We start from the raw sequence: 26324 nt of genomic DNA on the forward strand, positions 1-26324 counted from the left end.
TAATTTCAAGATGTCATCATTTACATTTTCTCTCATTCTTGTTTTGTTAGAGAAAAAATCGAGTTATTTTTACACGAAAGTCTAATTACTGTGAATGTCTCCTGCAGTCATTTTTTACAAATTTTAGATAGAATTAATTCAATCAAACTATGTATCAGTGATAGAAATATTTCTGGAAAATTTATGGATCCAAGCAATATTGAACTCTAGTCTCGTTCAACCAAACGCCCGGCTGTCGCCGTTAATCTCCGACAAGCAAGAGGGACGCTCTGCTTGTCGGAGATTTACGGAGACAGCCGAGCGTCGAGTTGAACGAGGCTTTATTGAACTCTGGTGCAAGAATACATACGACTACAAAAAATATCTAAATTGCTCGTACCATTTAAAATCTGACTATTTTCAAAGTATTTATAAATAAGTTTCCTTGAAAAACAATGCTTCAGCATACATATTATCGAATTTATCAATTATTTTCAGGAACTAAGTCTTGTCAGCGGCTATGATTTGTGCTTTGGTCCAAACACTGCTTCGCTTTCGGTTTGTCAGAGTAAAGAGTTGATTAAAATCAATTCCCAAAAAGGAGTGTTGATTGCATGTCAGCGGAAATGAAATTGTGTGTTGTAGATATTTTAACAGTTTAAATAATGCATGAACAAAACAATTTTGTTAGATGTAAAATATAATCATCCGTATTTAATTTTTCTTTTGTTTTGGGAGGAGAGACGCAAGCGTACAAGAGGATTTGACAGATGAATCTGATGTGGACTCATGAGCGTAGACACCATTAACATTTTATTTAAAAAAAAAATATAGGCCTATGTGCGGATCCAGAAATTTTTTCCAACAAGGCAGGGGGGAGGTCCGACGGTTATTTGAGTGTTTGCCGTGGGGGGGGGGGGGGTGTCCGAGGCATATTTTTGGTAATTTTATAATGTAATTTAAAGAAATTTGAATTTTGCAGGGGGGTCTTGACCCCCTCTAGATCTGCGCATGAAATTCATGTAACTATTAACTATATAATCGTTTATTGTTATATCAGTCAAACAGTGGTCGTAATTGAATTTTTACCGAAGGGGGGGGGTGTGCCTACTGATATATCCACCACTGCATTTTCATCACGTGATACTCATGACGTGGAGACCGCGTCACAGAAACCAGACCAGGAGGTAAAAATACCTGAATCGCCATGTTGGAGTGTAAAGGTGTGTAGTTTGTTTACGAATAAGAAACTTATCATTAATATGAATATGTTAATTATGTAAACAAATATATCTAGATTTTATAAGAAAAATTGTATTTTTTAATTTTACATGCTCATTGAACTGGTTTTGTGACAAAGAACGATTTCAACAGGTTTTTTTTTACGAGTTCAAGAATTAGATCGCTGGATTTGTACGTCTGTTAAAAATGGATATATTTTTGACAAAATGAATAATCGGTAAATTTCATTTCCAGATTTCTATTAATCACCCATCAAGGTGTCTGAGCATGGACCGCCGTACTTGGGCCCAGGATGTGTTACGGTGTCATCTCTGTGAGACCCCGGGCCCCCCTATGTACTGTGACATTTGTCACATACATCTGTGTAAAGCCTGTGTGGGGGAACATCTCTCTGATGAATCCAAAGACCACAGAGTAGTGCCCTTTAAAAAGAGGGGATTTGCTCCTGAATGTTTAAAACATTCCAAAAAAATATGTGAACTTTATTGTGAACATTGTAACATTTCTATTTGTTTAGAGTGTGTTTCTACTGGTGAACATCTAGGACACAAACAGGTTGAACTCTTGAAAAGTCTGGAAGCAAAGAAAGAAGCATTACAGAAGGATTTACAAGAATTAGAGAAATTGATTTATCCTAAATACCAAGAACGTGAATCCAATTTCCCAGTTCTAAAAGCTGATCTTAAGGAAAACTCAAAGAAATTGACAGCAGCTATTGGCAAACATGGAGACATTTTGCACAGAGAAATAGACACTGCTATCAATGAACTGAAATCTGACGTGGATGAAATGGAATCCAAACACCTGGTTGCCCTAAATAAGCAAGAAAATGAAATCAAATGCATTTGTACTGAAATTACTCAGAGTATTGCTAATCTCAAGAAGTTATTAAACTCCAATGATGTCAGCTTTGTCTCTACTTATCAATCCAGAAATGCTGAATTCAGAAGATTGCCACCTAAACTCACAGTTTCCTTACCAAGATTCACCCCTCAGAAAATTAACAAAGAACATATTTATCAGCAGATTGGTTCTCTGTCGGCGTTATCTATTAAAACAGAAGAACATGGCTACACAATGGATTCTCTCGGTGCAGAGTCCTCTCCTCCGGACAAACCGCTCATTGATGTACCACGGGTCATCGCAGATATAAACACCGAGTATGGAGAATCTAATAGATTACTCAGTGTGTCCTGTCTGAGTGATGATGAAGTATGGACGCGTGGTAAGGACAACATGATGAGACTCTACAACCTCCACAGTAAAGTAGTGAAGTCAATCCAAACCAAGTCAGGGAAGATGGCAACGGACATAGCAGTGACACAGAGTGGTGAACTAGTTTATACTGATCCAAATGAAAAATCTGTGAACATAGTGAAGAATACACAAATACTGACAGTGATCAGACTACAGGGGTGGATACCGGGCTATGTCTGTGTTACCACCTCTGGTGACCTGCTGGTTGTTATGATCACTGATGATAAGAAACAAGCAAAAGTTGTGCGCTACTCTGGCTCCACAGAGAAACAAACAGTTCAATACAATGACAAAGGACAACCTCTCTATGCATCTGATAAGTACTCTAAATTCATCAGTGAGAACAAGAACCTAGATATCTGTGTAGCTGACTATGGAGCCAGTGCAGTAGTGGTGGTCAATCAGACCGGAAAACTCCGGTTTACTTACACCGGTCCTCCCTCTACTACCAAGAAATCATTTTATCCAGTCGGCATCACTACGGACAGCCAGAGTCGCATCCTTACATCAGATGTTAACAACCACCGTATCCACATCCTGGATGAAGACGGACAGTTCCTCTGCTATATTGACAACTGTCATTTACAGTATCCACGGGGTTTATGTGTGGACACCAGAGACAACCTGTTTGTGACTGAGAAGTTCACTGGCAAAGTGAAGAAAATCCAATATTACATGTAAACAAACTGTGTTTATAAATTTTTATGTCTACAAAATGTATATGTAATCACTATGTAATGTAAATACATGTATGTACAACCTTTTTTTTTTTATTTCAAGAGTTATCATATTTAGGGTTACTGTTATATAAATGTATACACATATGAAATTAATATGTTTAATTTATTCATTACAAATGTATACCCAAATGAACGTTTTTATCAATTGCATGAAAGAACCCTTCACACAATAATATTATGAATAAGTCAACATACTGAAAAAGTTTTTGTGATCTATCACTTGAATATTTTCAGTATGTTGACATATTCATCATTATTGTGTATATGTCCAAGGTCTGACGCATTATTTTACCAGGAATGAAAAATGTTTGCAAGGGTACTCACGTTACAGTATTTAATTACTAGTCAAGAGTAAAGTAAACGTATAGTCATTTTATCCTAGGTTTAAAGCATGCATGCAGCTAGTCTAACAATGTAGTTAATTTTATATAAACTTCAGAAAAAAAATTCAACAGAAACGTTGTAAGTGTCTTCCTAACCAAGAAATCGAAAATGGAAAAGAAAGAAGCCAAATTATGTAAATTCATTAAATATTCAGACCCCCAAAGGGTGAAAACGGGGCACAAACAACTTATACCTTCCTGAAATTAGAAAAAAATTAGAAAATACGCTCAGGAGAATGGAGTTGCAGTTTAGTTTTGAAATTGGGCCGCCAGTGTGTAAGAGTACCGTCCAAAAACAAAAACATATATGAAAATGCATTTCACGTTTTCATGTTATTTCTAAAAGTACATTTTTGGGAAGAGAGATGCGTAATGCGTAAAAACATTTTCCCGTCCTGAAGAATGCAAATTTAATTTATTTGATTGATTTAAAACTTAGATCAATAGTTATTGATTATCGATCAGCTAGCTTATTATAAATGAAAAAAAAAATACTGCTTAAGGGTAAGTAATAACTTAAGCTAGCAATATCAAACCGACAAAAAAAATCTATAAAACATTGAAATGCTGTGTAGCTTTATCATTGTAATTATCATTAAGATTGAATAATGTATTCATTGAAACATTGATGTCAAAACTACAATATAAAATCATTTTCCACAATGTAGTAGCATGAAAAAAGTCCATTTATCGCTGTAGTTTGCATTAGTTCGCAGCACAGCTCTTCTTACATGCTACACGGAATTTCATAGCACTCTGTAGATACAATACATGACATTGTATACTTAGAAAAAACGTGTAGACGTGTATACAACCACGAATTTTAAAAATCCCAATCCACGTAGGTCCTTTATAGACGCTATTGAAACTAGAGGAAACGCAAAATAGTGCGATAACCGTGAATGCAGCGAAAAAAAAAATCACAGCACGTTCAAACGCTGATAGCAGTGATATCACAAAGGACCCCGAAAGGTCTCTGTGCAGTTAAGTACAATGCATTGACTGCGATCATGTACGTTACTTGAGTATGCCAACAGAGCTCCAGTGGCGCTATTGGAGACCTACGGCGCTGTCGCTGCAATCCAGAAGCGACTCTTCCGTGATAAATGAAGATGCCGTTGCGTGGTTGCGCGGCCGCTGTAGGGGTTTCTGCTGGGCACACATCGGCATTCTGCATTTTTTATGGACGCAACAGGATTACCTTTTGGACGCAGCCCGGTGCGACAGGGGTTACACTCATTAGTAACTCCCGAGAGAAAATAACAATTTTAACTAGTAAATTGGTGAAAAGAATTTTAGTCGGATGGGAGTCGTATCTTATCTCAATAACAACAATATTATTGATATAATTCATGAAATGCTGACGTAAACCAAATATATCTTTTATTTCACACCCTGCTTGATGTCTGTCTGGTTTAAACACATTGATTTTGCTTTCCACACTGATGCATCAAATAACATACCGGTATTTTACTCCTTCGCATAAAACTTGATTTAAAATTCAACAGATCTTAAAAACTTCACTATTATTAAATCGCTTTTGACACATGGGTGCTCATTCGTAAATTTGAACGATCAATATATATACCACGGTAAATGTACATGTCATTGAATGAATGTTAAATTTATCAGCTATTTTGTTTACCCTGGAATACAAGATGGCGTGATAAGATGCACGAATATTAATGATAACAAAGGTAAGTATATATCGTTAAACCCTGTTGTTTTATATATACTGTAAGTTGTTCATTTTTATTAAAGAGAGAGAGAGAGAGAGAGAGAGAGAGAGAGAAGCAGACACTCTCCTCACTTTATTCAATTAATTTGAGTATAAAAACATAAATACGCTTATCAAACTTTAGTTTAAATGGACTTTTTGTAGATTGTTTTACGATGGTTAGCCACAAACGACTCTTGAAGTTAGTAATATTCCTCATATTTCTATTTTCTATTATCAAAATTTACTGGACCATGATGATACGCCAAGGGAATCAAAGTACTGATGTGATTGGAAGCAAATTTACGATGATGTGTCAATATAATGAAACAGGGACGGTTTTCAATGTTTCAAAATATAAGTTATCTCCCGTGCCAAAACATTCCCTGAAAAATGACACAACCGAACCAGTGTCCCCTGAGATTGCTGAATTCTTCACGAGACTTAACAAGACATTTTGTGAGGACTTCTCGGTGTTAATTCTTACACCCATACACAACAGTGAGAGAAATTTAGAAAACTACGTGAATCTTATCAGAACGTTGAATTATCCTAATAATAGACTCTCGGTTGTATTGGGGGAGGATGGTAGCAACGATGGGACGTTTTTAAAAGCACAAAATGCAGTAGAAGTATTCAGATCTGTTGGTCTGCGCAGGGCGGATGTCCTCCATTTTAACTTCACTGGAGGACTACGCAGCACAGTTAAGGCTGTCAATAAACTCCGTTCAGACAAAAAGTACGGGAAATGTGCATTATGACATCACAGTATATTACAAACCTCGAAAGTACTTATTAATCTATTTATTAGTAAAATTAACTTATACTAATCTTTTAATTAAAAACAACAAATGCTATTACTTACAATTTTGATGTCCGTTATATCGTACACACTGAAAAATAAGCGAGATGTCGTTCTCGCTGTACTACAAAATATGACGTCATATGCTTCAAAATGACGCATTAATTAAGTTAAATCATTGAAGGCTATCGTGCAGTTTCATAGCAAAGAAAAATAAATGTCATACATTAACGGAAAAGTATAAATGAATATTTTGTTTAAAATCATTATTAGTAGAATGCTACCTATATAGTCTTATTTTCATTTTGTTAAAAGTATGCATCGTATAAAGAAGCCACCTCGGTTTTGTATAAAATATCGTATATCTAAAATCTGAGTACCTAAATAAATCACTTAATTGCAAGGGCATACACTTACCTGATCCCGACAAACTTTTACATGTGAATTTGAAATATGCTATGTAACTTAAAAACTTCTACGATCCTTGTAAAATCTTACAAATTAATTATTTTTTAATGAAATTAACCCTGTGACCTTCAAAATTATTCAACATATGCATCATAAATTACGGTTTCTACTAACAAATATTCTTATCTTAAAAAGTTCGCACCGTTTTTCAAAATCTACGATATAACATCAAGTTATTTCATAATTCAGTTGTAAATTTTGACATGATTATGCCCTTGCAATATTGAATTTTTTAAATGACCTCAAAACCACAAATACATCTTCTTGTACCATGCGACTGCCATATCACGTGACCACTATGAACATAAAATATTGTACTGTTATATATATATTTTAGAAATATATTGCATTTGAGTGACTGTTTTTGATTTTAAAAAGGACATGCCAGTTTAACTAAAGTATACGTGTTTTCATCACAAAAATTTGCCCATATTTTTATTGACCGCCTTAACTGTACTACGTAGAAACAAACAGCTGGATGAAAGAACATTCTTACGCCAATCAATTTCAAAGAAGGAGCCATTTAGCAAGAGCCCGAAATTTGTTGCTCGAGTCTGCTTTGGGAGACGAGGATTACGTCCTGTGGATGGATTCCGATTTACGCAGCGTTCCTCCAGACTTGATACAACAGATGATATATGTAAACAAGGACGTTGTGACGGCCTCGTGTCTGTTTAGAGAAAACAGTGGTCGTCTGCGAATTTACGATAAAAATTCTTGGCGGGAAACGGCGGATTCTTTGCAAAGACAACGGAAACTTCCTCAGCAACAACTCGTTGTAGAAGGCTATGGAGCCTCGCTGAGGGTATATTTACCGCATTTAGAGGGAGAGGGGAAACGAGTAGTTTCGATTGATGGCGTGGGAGGATGTAGTTTAATGATAAAAGCAGAATGTCACCGAAACGGTCTTTATTACCCGGAAAAATTGTTCAAAAAACACGTAGAAACTGAAGGACTTGCAAAATTGGCAAAACATATGGGATACGGTGTTTATGGTTTGCCATTTCTAAACGTTTTTCATTCGTAACAAATTACATCTAATAATTATATATAAACCAATTAAGTACTAAAACAATGATATTGTATTTGTTTGAACAATTTTATCAACAAAAACGTTAAAACCTGACAGAACATCCGTAAAGTTCAAAGCGCATGCCCACGTAGTTGTTAGCGTTACTGGACTTCCGGTTGAAGTCGACCACGTTTATTCTAACGAATCTAGCAACGATGGGAGGATCAAGGGTTTGCAGTTTAATAGTGTTTTAGTCAGTGTTGCCGCTGAAATACTGAAAAGAAGAAATATAATTAATTTGAAATGAAAACATATTGACTCAGTTGGTTCTTATAGTGAGCTTGATTGTTACATTGTCAGTGCCTCGATCATAATAACTAATCCTTCCCCGTTTTACCTTTTTCTGACATTGCTCTTGATAGTCCGTCCACTGTACACCGTCCTGAGAAAACTGTACGGTATAGTTTGCCACCCGTACGTCACAACACGGTGCCCCCTTTTCAATAAAACAGTTTTATTTAAAGAAAGTAATCTTCGAACAAAAAAATTGTTCTCACAATAGACATTTTAATCAAAACACAATAAATTTAAAAGTACCATACGAGTAATCAACAAGTATATTATGTACTTCATGAAACACTCTGTGTCGTTTAGCGGCAACTTAACGCCATGGACGATTCTTACCTGAGTCGCCATCTTAGTGACGTGTTTCTTCTCACTAAGGTCTACCCGAATCTAGTCCTGTGACCTAGATTTGTCATTAGTGTACCATCCAGCTTGGCTGTTGATATTTTTTCTCAATCAAGCTTTGCTTATTAATAATCAACGAAAATTCCTCCAAAAATTCCGAATATCATTTATTTTTTTTTATTTTACAATCTTGCGCATGTGCATTACATTCACGCTAAATAACGAGAAGCTCTTTATTTTATGTTTCCACAATATCACATTTGCATGGATAAACTCAGAGACGATAACACATATGCGTGTAAATTTTAATTGGAAATTTTTTTCTGTTCATCAAAGAAAATACGGGAGATAACTCTAACACAGTGCATTTACTATAAAAAAAATCCCGAGAGTTTCGAATGTCAACATGGTGTGTAAAAAAGTTGTTGATGAAATGTTGAATTCTGTAATTATATAGAATTAAACTTTTCGAAGAAAGGTATTTACAACTTCAAAATGGTTTGTTATGAACAATTTGACTGTTATTTTTAATGCAACTTATTATTTTTTTCCAAAATCGTTTTGGAGCGATTCTGCAAATATCTGCTACATTATGGGTAAATGGGAGGCATTTTAACTGTGGTGAAGGCTTTTCCCCACATAGACTTACATTATTTCAACTCAGCATTGTAGTGAAATTAATAGCAATATTTTAGGCTTAAAGGTTGGTTATGCAAATGTCAACAATATATACGGTGTGGCGATGTATCTATTTCGTAAATATCCGATATCATATGGTATGTCAACCCGTGCACGCACGGGTCAAAATCTAGTAGATTAATATAATTGTGGAATCACGATAAGTATGATAAGCAGAATTTAACCAAATTACGACCAAATGGATGTTTATATTTTTCATAAGTTTACACAATAGTGTATGCTATATTGTTTATTGAATATTTAGGATAGTGAAGAGGTTATTATTATTAATTAAAGGCCTTATTTTACAGATGCTAATTAAAAAAAAGGCAGTGTTGATTGAATGTCAAGGGAAATGTGTTTTTGTGTTGTAAGATATTTTAAACAAAGCATGAATAAAACAATTTTGTTCCGTAAATAATAATCATTCTTTGTTTTATTATGGAAGGAGTGACGCTAACGTTCAAGAGGACTGATTTTTAATGACAGATGAATCTGATGTTGACTACTCCTAGGCGTAAACACAAGTGAATTATGTTTCAAAAATATCTATATTTTAAAAAATACATGTGCAGATCCAGAATTTTTTTTCCCCAGAAAGCGGGCGGCGGCGGTGAGGGGGTCCGACGGTTATTTGATTTTGCCGGGGGGGGGGGGGGGGGGTCCTGAGGCATATAATTTTGTCAATTTTTAAAATCATTTTAAAAAAAATTTGTTTTGCAGGGGTGTGTGAACCCCCCTCCCCCTTGATCCGCGCATGATAATAACTCCGATTAAACATTTCTTGTTTGGACCTTTATCAGATAAACAGTCGAACGTCGTAATTGAATTTTGACCGAAGGGGGAGGGGGGCATGCACCTACTAGGTAATATCCATCACTGCATTATAATCTCGTGATATACATAACCTGGAGACCGCGTCACACCGCAATATTGTTCAGCCTGAGAAAGTAAAATACCAGTGAATCGCCTTGTTAGAGAGGGAAGGTTTGAATAGTTTGTTTACGTATCAGAAAAATATGATTTAAGATAATTGTGTGAACAGATATATCTATAGATTTTATCAGAGAAATCGTCTTTTTTAGTTGTAAACACTAAGTAATTGGTTTACGTGCACATACAAGTTTTTTTCTGCGAGTTCAAGAAGTAGATCGCTGTACAATTGTTACAAATTGATAACAAAATGAATAATCGGTAAATTCTATTTCCAGACCTCGATTAAACACCCATCAAGGTGTCTGACCATAGACCGCCGTACTTGGGCCCAGGATGTGTTACGGTGTCATCTCTGTGAGACCCCCAGCCCCCCTATGTACTGTGACATTTGTCACATACATCTGTGTAAAGCATGTGTGGGGGAACATCTATCCGATGAATCCAAAGATCACAGAGTAGTGCCATTTAAAAAGCGGGGCTTTGCTCCTGAATGTTTGAAACATTCCCCAAAATTATGTGAACTTTATTGTGAACATTGTAACATCCCTATATGTTTAGAGTGTGTTTCCTCTGGTGAACATCTAGGACACAAACAGGTTGAACTCTTGAAAAGTCTAGAAGCAAAGAAAGAAATGTTACAGACAGATTTACAAGAATTAGAAACATCAATTTTTTCAAAAAACCAGGAAATTGCAATTAACATTCCAGTTCAAAAAGCTGAACTGTACAAAAACTCAAAGAAATTGACAGCAGCTATCGAAAAACATGGAAACATTTTGCACAGAGAAATAGACGCTGCTATTAATAAACAGAAATCTGACGTGGACGAAATGGAATCCAAACACCTGGATGCCATAAAAAAGCAGGAAAAAGAAATTAAGCACACTCTTTCTGAAATCACACAGAGAATTGTTGATCTGGAGAAATTATTGAAATTTTCTCTACCTATAAATCCAGAAATGCTGAATTTAGCAGAATGCCACCTAAACTCACAGTTTCATTACCAAGATTCACTCCTCAGAAAATTAACAAAGAACAGATTTATGAGCAGATTGGATCTCTGACAGCATTATCCATCAAAACAGAAGAAAATGGATACACAATGGATTCTCCTGGTGCTGAGTCGTCTTTCCTTGACAAACCGATCATTGATGTACCACAGATCATCACAGATATTGACACAGAGTATGAAAAAATTAATAATTTACGCAATGTGTCCTGTCTGAGTGATGATGAAGTGTGGACGAGTGGTAATGACAACATAATCAGACTCTACAACCTCCATGGTAAAATAGTGAAGTCAATCCAAACCAAGTCAGGGGAGAGGCCACAGGACATAGCAATGACAAAAAGTGGTGAACTAGTTTATACTGATCTTAAGGACAGAACTGTGAACATAGTGAAAAATACACAGATAAAGACAGTGATCAAACTACAGGGGTGGATACCTCTCTATGTCTGTAGTATCTCCTCTGGTAACCTTCTAGTTGTCATGGATAGTATTTATCAGAAACAAACAAAAGTTGTCTGTTATTTTGGCTCCTTAGAAAAGCTAACGATTCAATACGATGACAGAGGACGACCTCTCTATTCATATAATACTTTCACCAAATACGTCACCGAAAACAAGAACCTAGATATTTGTGTAGCTGACAGTAAAGCTCAAGTAGTAGTTGTGGTCAATGAGGCTGGGAAACTCCGATTTAGATACTTTGGTCGACCTTCCTCTTCTACCAAGAAATCATTTGATCCAGCCGGCATCACTACAGACAGCCAGAGTCGTATCTTAATTGCAGACTATAACAACAACTGTATCCACATATTGGATCAGGACGGACAATTCCTCTGCTTCATTGACAAATGTAGTTTACAGCATCCATGGGGTTTATGTGTTGACACCAGAAACAACCTCTTTGTGGCTGAAACCGTCACTTGCAAAGTGAAGAAAATAAAATTTTGCATGTAAGCAGTTTTGATAAATAAATAAGAAAATTATATTTTAATAAGGTTGCATGATTTAGACTGTCACTTTTGAAGTAGTGTTGACCTTCATATATTTAAATCAAAGAATAATGAATCATTCCTTGAGTATTATGAGGTGATCAAACAGGGTTGGGGTATTTAAATATCATAAACATATATCAAAAGTTTACTAGCTTGCTTCGAACTTTGGGGCTGCTCTGAGGATATGTCAAAGACTCTTTTAAAAACGATGATAATTGGGTAATATGATAACAATTCAAAACATCAGAAATAGTATTACTTGTACGAGGAGCAGCAACACACATTCACCACATCCGAGACCGAGGACTCGACAAAGTGGGTCAGTGAGTCATGATCTCGCTAGTAGTGAAATATGAGTCTAACAACTCTCGGACTGAGTTAAATAAAATGATGTGAAATCTTATTGAAGGTTTGATTCTCCCTGGGATCAGTGAAACAATGAAGACATTTTTGAGAAGTCCAGAAAGTTAATGACCTAGAGTAGATTTCTGTTGTAAGAATTAGAGAAGCCATTTAAAGCAATTTAATGCAGAGTTCATTGACAGTGGCTAGTCAAGACAGTTGCACTGTAGTGGTTATTTGAGATTAAGAGAGCACCACTGTTGTTGATTATCTGTTCGTGATGCCAAGGAAAGACAACTGTGTCATGATGGTTTATAAGTTGAATGGAATTTAGTTTTAAAGCATGCACATTTCTACATACTTAAGTTATTATTAGTCTATGAATAATTGTATCTAATACGTTAGTGGGGTAAAGTACTGCATGGATTGTTTACAAATCAACAATGTAGCAAAATCTGGTAATCATTGAAGAAATCAGCAATGCAAAAAAGATCGATTGTGTTTACCTACGTGTATAAACAATGCAAAAGGTCTAAGACTTATGAATACATAAATAAATGAATGAATATGACTTGTTCACATGGGCAACATTCAATAATCATCACATTCTTTTAAACCCGGTGGTGTGTAGGACTACAACAAACTTTCTACACCGCTGACTATCTTTTGGGTATGTTCCTGGCCTCCCTTTCTGTCTCCTTATCTTTTGCTGGGTTTCATGGCAGTGTTGTTCTTGTAGTTGACTGCATGTCTCTTCCGAGCATCTGCGCTATCCATCTCCTCCGTTGCTGTCTGTTAATGGTGGTGCCCATTTCTACTTGATGACATTTATCAGGCACGTAGCATCTCGTTTTTTGGAGTTTGTTTTTTCTTTTTTCTTTGGGGGGGGGGGGGGGGGGGGTCGGGGTCATGACAAGGAACAAAAAAAAGACAACTTCTCAAAATCAAAATATCCTGGGGGAGGGGGGGCATAGCGTACAAAAAACTTTTTCATTGTCAATTTTCTCTCTTTCATATCCATTTTTATTTTTACATGCTCCCCAAAAAGTTGGGGGGGGGGGCAACCTCATGTTAATTTACTTTTTTTATATGTAAATTTAAAAAAAAAATGTTTGCAGCGATCGAGAAAAGGTGTGGAGCCCCCCCCCCCACCCACCCCACCCACCCCACCCCACCCCGATGCTACGTGACTGTCTACTCTGTTACTCAGCGGGTCTTTAATGGAGATAATGGTAAATAAATAGAAAATAGTTGCAAACAAAATGGTTTTTTATAATAAATGAGTGAGAAGAAAAAACCCGGGACATTTCTCCCTATCAAGAGAGGATAACAAGTGTGTCATTTATGCATGACGTAAGTACATGTATGCACAGACAGTTAGTTATTTTAAAAGTACTTAAAACTGCAATATGTAGAAAGTAAACTACACATTAACTTTAAAAATGTACTCGTCGTAATCATGCACATGGCATCAGGGGGGCTGCCCCTTCCCCCCCCCCCCCACACACACACTTTTTCTCGCAGCAACAAAGTTTATATATAAAAAATTGAATTATCACGGCGCTGCCCCCCCCCCCCCCCCCCGATTAGCAGACTTTAACCGAATTACATTTGTCATAAGTTTATACAATAGTGTAGGTTATATTGTTCATTGAATATTTTAGCTGCAGGTCTGTAGCTCCGGGTATGAAAAAAATTCGGATTGACGACCTGGGTACCAGGTCGTCCATCCCAATTTTTTTTAGACCTGGAGCTACAGGCCTGCAGCTATGACTATTTAGGATAGTGTAGAGGTTATTATCGATTAAAGGCTTTATTTTACATATGCCAATTGAAAAAGGGAGTGTTGTTTGAATAGCGACGGAAATTAAATGTTATGTTGGGAGATATTTTAATCAACGCATGAACAAAACAATTTTGTTCTGTACATAATTGTCCGTATTTCTTTGTTTTGTTTTGTAAGGATACAAGTGTTTAAGAGGACTGGACTTCAACAGTAATATATATTTCAAATATATAGACACCAGTAATATATATTTCAAAAATATAGAAAAAAAATACATGCCCGGATCCAGAAAATTTTCCAAGAGGGGGGGGGTACGACGGTTATTTGAATTTTCCCGAGGGAGGGGGCATCCAGATACGCGCATGAAATAACCATAAGATTTAATGAATCGTATATTGTTATATCAGGCAAACAAGTCGTCGTGATGGGATTTTCTTCACTGAAAAGGGGGGGGGGTGCACCTTCTAATATCCACCTCGGCATTTTTATCACGTGATACTAATAAGCTGGAGACCGCGTCACACCGCCATAGAGACCATACCAGGAAGTAAAAATTCCTGAATCGCCATGTTGGAGTGTAAAGGTGTGTAGTTTGTTTACAAATCAGAAAGTTATGATTCATTTTAATTATGTAAACAAATATATCTAGATTCTATAAGAAAAACTGTATTTTTTAATTGTACATGCTGATTGAACTGGTTTACTGTACTTGAACGATTTCACCAAGGTTAATTTTCTCAAGAATTCATGAAGTTCAAGAATTAGACCGCTGTACATGTACGTCTGTTAAAAATGGATAATTTTTTGACAAAATGAATTATCGGTAAATTTTATTTTCAGACTTCTATTAATCATCCATCAAGGTGACTGACCATGGACCCACGTACTTGGGCCCAGGATGTGTTACGTTGTCATCTCTGTGCGACCCCAGGCCCCCCTATGTACTGTGACATTTGTCACATACATCTGTGTAAAGCCTGTGTGGGGGAACATCTCTCTGATGAATCCAAAGATCACAGAGTAGTGCCATTTAAAAAGCGGGGATTTGCTCCTGAATGTTTAAATCATTCCAAAAAATTATGTGAACTTTATTGTGAACATTGTAACATTTTTATTTGTTTAGAGTGTGTTTCTTCTGGTGAACATCTAGGACACAAACAAGTTGAACTCTTAAAAAGCCTTGAAGCAAAGAAAGAAGTATTACAGAAAGATTTACAAGAATTAGAGAAATTGATTTATCCTAAATACCAAGAAATTGAATCTAATTTCCCAGATCTAAAAGCTGATGTAAAGGAAAACTCAAAGAAATTGACAACAGCTATCGGCAAACATGGATCCATTTTGCACAGAGAAATAGACACTGCTATCAATAAACTGAAATCTGACGTGGTCGAAATGGAATCCAAACACCTGGTTGCCCTAAATAAGCACGAAAATGAAATCAAATGCATTTGTACTGAAATTACTCAGATTATTGGTTATCTGAAAAAGTTATTGAACTCCAATGATGTCAGCTTTGTCTCTACTTATCAATCCAGAAATGCTGAATTCAGAAGATTGCCACCTTAACTCACAGTTTCCTTACCAATATTCACTCCTCATGATATTTACAGAGAACAGATTTATCAGCAGATTGGTTCATTGTCGTCGTTATCTATTAAAACAGAGAAACATGGCTACACAATGGAATCTCCCGGTGCAGAGTCCTCTCCTCCGGACAAACCACTCATTGATGTACCACAGATCATCACAGAAATAACCACAGAGTATGGAGAATCTAATTATAATAGATTACGCAATGTGTCCTGTCTGAGTGATGATGAAGTGTGGACGGCTGGTGATGACAACATGATGAAACTCTACAACCTACACAGTAAACTAGTGAAGTCAATCCAAACCAAGTCAGGGAACAGACCAATAGACATAGCAGTGACACAGAGTGGTGAACTAGTTTATACTGATCTCAGTGATAGAACTGTGAACATAGTGAAGAATACACAGATACAGACAGTGATCAGACTACAGGGATGGAAACCTCTCCATGTCTGTGTTACCTCCTCTGGTAACCTGATTGTCATGGTCACTGATGACGAGAAACAAGCAAAAGTTATGCGTTACTCGGGCTCTACAGAGAAACAAACAATTCAATACAATGACAAAGGACAACCTCTCTATTCCTCTCATTCTTACGCTAAATACATTAGTCAGAACAAGAACCTAGATATCTGTGTAGCTGACAGTGAATCCGGTGCAATAGTAGTAGTGAATCAGGCTGGCAAACTCCGGTTTACATACACCGGTCCTCCCTCTACTACCAAGGAACCATTTTTACCGATCGGCATCACTACAGACAGCCAGAGTCGGATCCTGACAGCAGACATTAAAAACCACCGTATCCACATCCTGGATCAGGACGGACAGTTTCTCCGCTACATTGACAACTGTCATTTACAGTATCCATGGGGTTTATGTGTGGGCACCAGAGACAACTTGTTTATGGTTGAAAGAGACACAGGCAAAGTGAAGAAAATCCAATATTACATGTAAACAAACGGCAATGATAAATTTATATGTCTACAAAATGTATATGAAATCACTATGTAATGTAAATTGATGAATTTAACATACATAATGATTATACAATTTTTTTGTCATATTGAGGTTTACCGTTTTATTCATGTATATAATTGTAATCATGTTTAATTCATATTCTATATTAAATCTAAATAGAATCAATCTTTTTATTAATTGCATGTACGAATCCATCACACAATGATGAACATGTCAACACATTGATAATGTTATGTGATATCCAAGGTCTGACGCATTATCTTACCAGGAATGAAAAATGTATGTTTTTGATTATTAGTCTAGAGTAAAAGAAATCAAAGAGGATTCTGTAAAACGAGAAATTTTTGCGCATGCAGATATACGTGTACTTCTGGGCAAGCGTAAAGGCCAATGTAATAAATTTTAGCATACGCGCCTATTAAAAAATGTCATTAGCTGAAATGTTCCTGTCAGATCCACACCCGTATTATACCGGTACTTCGTGGTTTATTAAACATTAACTTAATTAAGGTCAGACGACACGTTCCTCAATTTAATATAACATTTTCCAGGAATTTGTTAATGGTTTACTACTACTCTGACAAGCTTTCTTGCAAAAAATTAGGATACCTTACCAAGCATTTCTACAAAATACTAGATAATGCCATTACCTATATAATCTTCTTGAAAATACAATTGAATTGCTGATATAAAAACGAATTAATGATAAAGCACAGCGAAATTCACTACATATATATTGGGCCGGGCTTTGAACCCACAACCTCTAGAACCTGGCAGAAAGCGGCCGCTGCTCTAACCACTCGGCCATCTAGGCATATATCCATGTACACGTAAATTTTAATCATTTTAAAAATCATTATAAACAGATAAAATGATAATTTTTATTTGGAACTCTTAATTACGAGGAGATACAAAAAAGATGCTCGAGGAACGTGTCGTCTGACCTGATTTGATATAAACTTTATAAAAGAATTAACAGAATAATTACCTGACCAAGAAAAAGAAAACGGCAACGAATAAGCAAGATTATGTGTTTTTATTGATGATGCAGACCCCAAAGCGGGAAAATGGGGCACACACAACTTATGCCTTCCAGAAATAAGAACATTTTTTGTAAAATATGCCCAAGAGAGTGGAGTTACATTTTAGTTTATAACTTGGTTCGTCAGTGTGTAAGAGAACCGTCCGGGAAAAAAAAATATATGAAAACGCATGTCACGTTTTCATGTTAATTTTTAAAAGCACATTTTGGAAGGGAGATGGGTAATAACAGAGCTACATGTATATATGCCAAGAAATAGAGCTATGAATCACATGCACGGATCTAGAGGGGGTTGTGGAAGGGATCGTGACCCCCCATCCCGCCCCTGGAAAATACAAATTTCTTAAATTTACGTACGCATACAATGTATTCGAATTATCGAAAATAGGTCTCGGAGCCCCCCCCCCCCCCCCGAAAACATTAATACCCCTCGCCACCCTCCCCTCCATCCTTGGAAAAAAATGTCTGGAACTGTGCATGGATCACAATTGGTTTGCTGAAGAAAACGAGGAGAAAATACTTTCTGCTGTTTCTCCATTATATTTTGATTTAAAATTCAGCAGATTCTAAAACATTTTTATTCATCTGAATTAAATTAATTAGATCGCTTTTGACACGAGTGCTCATTCGTAAACTAAAAATTATCGGAATGTATATTCCACAGTGTATGAATAAAATTAAAACAAATATCAGCTTTATGTTTACTCAGGAGCACGAGGCAGCTTAGTAGCATGCCAACATATTTATTATATATTGTAAGAAAGGAAAGATAAAAATACATCATTAAAACTTAAGTTTTCTATAAACTGGTTGCCTAAAGTCTTTTAAATTTATTACAGGCAGAGAGAGAGAGATGGAGAGAGAGAGAGAAATAGAGAGAGAGAGAGAGAAAGAGAGATGAAAGAGCGAGAGAGAGATACTGTCCCTCACTTCTTTTTATGTGTACATTTAAATACGTTTTTCTTGCATTTTTAAATGGCCTAAATATATTTGCAGATTATTTTACGATGGTTAGGCACAAAAATTGCAGTTTTCCTCATATTTCTTTTCTGTATTATCAAACATTAAACTTCCCGATTATAAACTTATGTAGACTTTTACACAAGGTCAAAACTTATATTGTTACATCCCTGACAACAAGGTATCTTCTATAGTTAGGTTTGTCATCATCATAAGTCATATTTATGCGGGAAGCCTTTTCACAAGGATTTAACGTGACAGATTTGTTTATAAGACCAAATGTTTCATAAGATGTCAAATTAGTTGTTTCACAAAAATGTCGTATTTTTTAAATATTAGACTTCTTAATACAACCAGTTACTTGTCCAAAGTCTATTTAAACCATGGAGGCGGCATACTTGATATCATAATGAAAGATGCATATGTATATTAAAGATTGCAATTAATTAACGAAGAATCAATACTTTGGAAGATAAACAATATGAAGAAAATGAACATAAAGTGCTGTATACTGTTTAAGTGTGTACATATAGTATTATGATGCACTATTAACTTGGTTACTTTAAAAAGTAGATCAATAGTTATTAATTATCGACCAGGTTATTATAAATGAAACAATTTTATTAACTTCTTTAAATGACGTAATAATCCAGTAATATTATGACCGAGAAAAAAACCTCTAACATTGACATGCTATGAAGCTTCATATCATTAAGATTGGATTCACTCTTCAATATTCATTTAAACTACAACGTAAATTCATGAAAAAAGTCCATTTATCGCATTAGTTTGCATTAGTTCGCAGCACACTACTCTTAAACGCTGCACGTAATTTTGTAGCACTTTGAAGATACATGTATACTTAGAATCAAGTGTAGACGTGTATATAATCATGAAATAACGATTCATTGAATTTTGGCCCTTTTAAACGTAGAACTTTGGTGTTGTTTAAGACAAAATATAGACGTGCATATTTGTTGGAAGTTTTGGCGGGTGATTTTGGAATGAGTTATGCCCCTTTATTAAACTAATGTATGTATTTGGAGTGTACCCTGCCATTCATTATGTGTAGCAATATCAAGTAATTTAGGAACACGTTTTTATAATGATATAATTATATAATTGTTGTTAAAATTTGAAGATCAGTTATGTAAACAATCAAAATGAACTAAAATATTGATATGTTGCAAATATTTTTTTCATGCAGTACATGTAGGTGTCAACACATGTACACTCTCAGAGCATTTAAACACATTAATTCCTTACTGATTTCCACCTTACAGAATTAATCACAATGATGATTATTCCCTTTTTTATGTATTTTTAAACAATTGAAGCTATAACCTCCATTTCAGATTACATATTTAACTTAAAATGTCTTAAGACACACTTTTGAAATTAGAAACGTTGCCAAAACCATGAATCACATTACACTAATATTAAAGTCAGTGACAGTAAAATATCACGGAATGCTCCTAATGACATCATACGACAATGAAAAGACCTTAATATGGTTTTATTGGCAATAGTTAATACCCCCAATGGAGAAACAAGCAAACCTTAATTTTAATTAGAATTATTTAATGATAATCGTATCCAAAATAATGATAGATATAATATAACTCGTTTTATATTACAGGTCTTTAAACATTTGAAGCCATTATATTTTAAATACATGAACAGTAATAGTGTCATTAATTTAAGTATGAAATAAGTACTAGTAATATGAAATATTACTAATGATAATCTAATGCTGAGCTATGTACAGCAACATAAAAAACTGGAAATAGCAAATCAATATTGCAAACCAGTTGACAATTTTTACAACTTTCTTTTAAAGAAAATGTGGACTCTTTTGTCAAAATTTTGAATATTAATATATATATATATATTATATAATAATTTTATACAGCTACATTTAATAGAAATGGAAAAAAGTTTTTGCATGGATTTTCATGCATAAAAACAGTTTACTTAGTATTTACAGAAGCATGTTATTGAGACAAATCAGTTTAGTCCGTCAACTATTTGGCCAGAAAGGGTTGAAGCTGCCAAACGCCCGACGTAATTTCCTAAAGCTGACCCTACAGCAAAGCCTACGACTGGTATAGGACAGATGGCCTGTCCGACAAGTCCTGCTCCAACAGACCCAACAGTAGCTCCTGCTGCACCGGACACTCTTTTCGTGACCTCTCGTTTAAAGTCAATCTTATTGATATGATTACGTTTCCTTTGTTTTCTTAATTTATATATTTCATATGCAGCAAAGGCTCCCTCAACTGCGCCAGTAATAAGAAAAGTAGTTGCAGCAGATTTTTTCAAAGCCGTTTTGCTAGCCTTTCGAGCAACATTTGTACATCTTTTTATTTTTAGGATTTGAGAAGATTTACAACCGAGTTGCTTGCTTGCATTTCTGCATACGTTTTTTGTAGCACAGTCTACAGCCTGTTCTGGAAGTGAGGAGCTGGACCGTGAAATTAAATTGCCAACCTCATTCACCACTGTGGTTACAGCAGCTTTGCAGAAAAAAGAAACAGGAACTGCTGCTAAAAGACATCCTGATATTTTCAGCATGTTTCTTTTACCATGGCTGATGCAGTTATCAAAAGAATCAACAAAAAGTTTTCCTAAAGGACCAGCCTTTTTTATCTGCTCTGAAAATGGATTCCCCGTTAAGATGTATGAAACTAGATGCTCGCAATTATTATATGCCAAAGAATACGCCTTTTCTCCAAATCTTTCCCAAAATCGACTAAGTGCTTTTTTCTTTTCGGATTCGGACTGTGGATAATCTGGTGCTTCAATGACAAAAAGACTCTTTGACCTTATTGCTTCCTCCACTTCCGTGGTGGATATGTTTCTTTCAACAACCTCGCCTTGCCCTTTTATCATGTTTGAAAAGCAAACATAATATTCAATGATTTTCTTCTTAACATCATTCCAACCTATTACGATGTAGTGATGAAAATACCCCAATGGCCTCTTTATGGCGAAATGGGCGATATGCTCTGCACATCGGAAAAAATCTTCAATCGACTGCACAAGGCGACTGTGTGTAGGTATCTGAAGAACAAGAGTCTAATTTCTTTTATATAGAGAAATCACATCGCCGGCGAGAGAACCAAGCTCTAAGACCCAAGGGCTTGTTTCACAAAGCATACGTTGGACTTAATTATATCTTAGGAAAAAAATCAACTTTTCCCATAGTTTATTACTTAGCCCGAAGGGCTTCTCAGAAGATTTGATCACGTACCAACCAATTTCATATCCCAGTGAACTTTTTATATTGTTGTTTATTTATCAAATAACTCGCATTAGTAATATAATGTATACTTTTTTTCTGCGATGCTACCTACCTTCGATCAGAACCAGAATGTTACCACAAAAAAGTAATATATGTAATAATTGTAATTATTTACATATATACAGATTTTATTCATTTAAATAATTTTAAGAGTTAAACAAAGGTACGTTAATTAATTATTATAATTGACGATTAAAATGTTTTATAACAAGAACAGCCAATTTTCCATACACATGAACTTTGCAATGGTAACAACAATCTACTTGGAAATCTGAGGTCAGTCTTTGCACAAGTCCGTGAAGCTCGTGAAGTTTGTGTTCTAATTGTAGCTATAGTTTCGATAGATTAAAATATATCGGTAATCTACGTAAATAACATCAAAGTATAAAGAAGACATCAGCGAACCATGTAAAAAATATGAATTAAGGAGGCCGAATTGTTTTTTTGCGGAAAACTACAAAACCAAAACTCGTTGTCTTTTAACCTTATATTTACACCAACTCTAGTTCATTTGCGAAGTCTGCCGTCTGCTTCTTTTTAGGGACCATCTCGAAATACAGGCACATTTTATTACAGGAATAAGGAGAAATTCTCATTTTTTGCACTTCGCAGCAGTTTTAAAGAAATACACTACAATAGCGATTTTCCTCACATTTTAAAAAATATGTGATGAGTTATATCATTTTTTAGCTTATATGTAAAAATACTAAATTTTACTGTCTAGTTTTTAATGGGGCCATCTAAAAAATATTAAAATGCACCAAATTTAGTTATATACATGTATTTTGAGTATTACAAATGTAGATTGCAATAGGTTCATTTAAAAATTATGAAAAATAGTATTATGTGTATAAAATTTAAAAGGCGTACGGTTATTAATGTTTTCTGTTATGTTATTTCTTATTACGTACTTCTATAAACGTCATAAAAGTACAATAGCAAAGCTCACCTACAGTACAATTAAAAAATCGTTTAAAAACAAAACTTTCCCAAACAAATGTATATATTTATATCTGTATTTTGTTATTTGTGTCCAATCTAATAAATGTTATAAAAAACAAAATTCATAAAAGATATATATCTAAATATATGTACACTGTATTTTACAAGAATGCGCAAAAACATGCGCAATGAAGACAAAAGTTGACCTCCTTAGAAATTATTATAATAGGAAAAGGCGCTATACCTCTTTCCGAGGAAAAACAAGAAAAGAAACACTATGCAGTTTTCTCTCGCGAAAAATCAAACGATCTTTATAAAAATGACTACTACAGAATCTTCTTGGGCAATTTTCTAAATATACGAGTGGGACTCGCAGAAACAATTGAAAGGTCCGTGATATATCTGACATAAATGAAAGATTTATCATGCACAAAGAAGGCAGACCCCCCCCCCCCCCCCCATCGAATATTTATTATAGTTCATGTAGTAAAAGGCCTTCCACCTCCACCCCACCCCGACCTCCCCTAGCAAACATAAATATCCCTCGTACCACATACCCCCTCCCCCCCAAAAAATGGATTTCTGGCTCTGCGCTTGCATGTACGTGTAAGATTATGCCGAAATAACACGACGACAATGAATACATAGAAAAACAGGTACCTTACCTCAGTATTGGTTGTCATATTTCGACTCCAGTGGGATTTAGCTATTTAGTCTGATGTGTAACACTTCCCTTACGTCAGATGATTGTTGTGCATAACCAGCCAGTGAGTAGTGGTTAGGAAATAAAATGTCACATGACTAGGACACATTCAGTAGTGAACTCTCCTAGGTATTTCCTGTCTTGATATGTGTTGGTGGATGAAACATTAGTGTACACTTTGTATCAGATCATTCAGATGCAACATAAATCCCCCTCGCTATATCAATGTAGCACGTGCAGCCAATAACGAGTAGATTTTGGATGCATGTATTTTATGAACAGAATGTGATGCAGCTTATTTTGGTTACATGTAATAAAGGGAATTGGAATTTATCTGATCAAATCTTTGTCGAATTAATTACTGTTAATTTGTTTCACCTATCTACTGTGCAAGCATTTAAAGATAGTGTAGATTCTAAATTGTTAAAACCGGACACCAGCGCCGATAATGGGGCCCCAAGAAAGGTACAAAGTTTAAGAACGAAAAGAATAGGATTAGTTTTTTTAAAACCTTCTTCCAAAGGATCACATGCTACAATTTGTGATAATACTATGAAAGTATCCTATAGCAATTTATATATATTCTGCAGGTTTCCTTTTGATGCAGGCAATTGCTAGAATTTTACAGGTTCGTTGGGACGTAATTTCGTGTATTATCTTATATCTACAAAAAGAACATGACTTTATTACTTTAATTTATTAATTCGTGGAGGATGTTAATTCGCGGATAAGAGATACCCACGAATTCCACGAAAATTGAGCCACCACGAAATCTAATGATTCCACAGTAAATGCATGTGTTCATTTCTTTGAGTATTAATAGTTCTAGCGATTTTTCAGAACTACAAATATATGTATGTTCAAAAGAACGTGCTCTGTGGCAACCTCTAATGATACACTGTCAACTTATGATATAATGGTGCATTAGTGGTCAGGATGTTGTGCTTTGCAAGCAAATGAGATCTATCCATTTAAATAAAATTGCGCGCGCATTCAAGAAATGAGTTGCTTTATTTTATCTATTCAACATTTGTCAAATTGATCTTAAATTCAATGTATACTCGAAGTAAGTTTCCAGTAAATATATTCACTCTTTACGTAATCATTTGATATTTATTCATTGCCAGTATAATATTATGTTTTAATGCAAACTTCTGCTGACTTGGGAATCATCGAACGCATGCTTAATCAAGTACCATTTTAACTATGATGTGTATAATTATATGAACGAAATTATATTATGTTAAAATCGTACTCGAGCATACATGCGCTCTATACGTCTAAAGGCAAAATATGAAGGAAAAATGACGTTCTAACATATTAACATTTTTGAATAATTTTTTTCTTTATGTCACAAATGAAATAGTTTTATTACTTTGCCCTGCAAATTGCCGAATCACATCGAAAATATTGCTCTTCCGAAAACAGTTTATAGCGAGCTATACTCGTGTGGGATAGTGAAATTTTACCTCGAGGCTAAGGTTTACGATCGACCATACTGGTAAAGCTTGTCTCCTCGGTGGTATTTCACTATCTTACACGAGTACAGGTATACAGTGAATAATACTGTTATTCTACTTTACAAGCTACCTCACATGCCTAGTCATAATTTGATTATGAATTTGGAAATATTTAAATAAACTATACAATTCAGTGTATCTGTGGGTATCTTTTCTTCCTCTGTAGTTTTATTGCGGTGGAACAGCTGAGGATGAAGGATAGCCTGACGTCTCCCATCACCTCCACCCAGGTCTACTTCTTCCTGGGAGGGGTGCCCGACTCCAGTAACATCTTCCTGAGGGTCCCCCCCCCAAAGATCTCATTCTGTTCCAGTGTTTGGATGTGGAGAATATAGTGAATATAAGTCTCACCACAATTATCTCCCTTACTTAGAATTGGCAATCAACTTTCACTTTCATCAAATAATGTATCATTTGGGTGGCTTGATTTGGCTTAACTGGGTGTACTGTAGTGTACATCGGTGTAAAAATAAATATTGCGGACAAGGATGCACTTTAAGCACAGGATCCTTTCTTTAGCATTAAGCATTGAAACCTCTTAAAACATCATGTGATAGAGGTAAAGTAACACGCATAACCATGTTTATGAATAATTATGTACATGTTTGTAATGAATTCAAACACAACATTCTGTGTTCAACTGCATGTACATATTTAATGGGTTTTATTTTGGTTTATGTGGGTGTATATATTTGTGGTTTGTCATGCACTGATTAAGAATTGAAGATAAGCCCTTTTTAGCTCACCTGAGCTGAAAGCTCAAGTGAGCTTTCCTGATCACCTTTTGTCCGTCGTCCGGCTGTCCGTCCGTCCGTAAACATTTCACATTTTAAACTTCTTCTCTAAAATCACTTCGCCAATTTCAACCAAATTTGGCACAAAGCATCCCAATAGAAAGGTGGTTATGAATTGCAGAAATGAATGACCAATCTTTATTTAAAACGGAGTAAACCTCAAAACTATAGAAAATGGGGGATGCATTTTAAAAAATCTTCTTCTCAAGAACTGTTGAGTCAAATTCAACGTAATTTTGCAAAAACAATCCTTAAGGAAAGGAAAACATAAATTGCAAACATCATTGGCGAACTCTGTTTCAATTTTGAGTAATTAACGAAAATAAAAATAAAGAGATAATCGCTGTCAATCAGTTTATAACTTCGGGTTCGGTATTCCATATCGAAAACAAAAGTTCATTGTGTGTGTAAGGCAGCCAAGTTTGAATGTTGACGCATGGCAAATGGGTCAA

The 26324-nt window shown here is 35.4% G+C and overlaps 2 protein-coding genes, 1 long non-coding RNA gene and 1 pseudogene across 3 annotated transcripts; 2 read left to right on the forward strand and 2 right to left on the reverse strand.

Annotated features, from left to right (window-relative positions):
- Nucleotides 1-1155: 1155 nt before the first annotated feature.
- LOC128185173 (uncharacterized) overlaps nt 1156-26324 on the forward strand; it is a 44406-nt pseudogene continuing 19237 nt past the window's right edge.
- On the forward strand, nt 5472-7632 carry LOC128184061 (uncharacterized). The gene is made up of 2 exons (XM_052853388.1): nt 5472-6014; nt 7053-7632. Exons 1-2 carry the CDS (start codon nt 5495-5497, stop codon nt 7613-7615), a joined length of 1083 nt encoding a protein of 360 aa, XP_052709348.1. The 5' UTR covers nt 5472-5494; the 3' UTR covers nt 7616-7632.
- LOC128184075 (uncharacterized) lies at nt 7669-8088 on the reverse strand. The gene is made up of 2 exons (XR_008243681.1): nt 7998-8088; nt 7669-7874 (listed from the first exon to the last, which is right to left on the reverse strand). It is a non-coding gene; the product is annotated as an uncharacterized LOC128184075 (long non-coding RNA).
- Nucleotides 20155-23641, reverse strand: LOC128184060 (uncharacterized). The gene is made up of 2 exons (XM_052853387.1): nt 23521-23641; nt 20155-21672 (listed from the first exon to the last, which is right to left on the reverse strand). The coding sequence occupies exons 1-2, from the start codon at nt 23536-23538 to the stop codon at nt 20617-20619; spliced, it is 1074 nt and encodes a 357-aa protein (XP_052709347.1). The 5' UTR covers nt 23539-23641; the 3' UTR covers nt 20155-20616.

This window comes from Crassostrea angulata, chromosome 5 (genome assembly GCF_025612915.1).
Source record: "Crassostrea angulata isolate pt1a10 chromosome 5, ASM2561291v2, whole genome shotgun sequence".
NCBI lineage: Eukaryota > Metazoa > Mollusca > Bivalvia > Ostreida > Ostreidae > Magallana > Magallana angulata.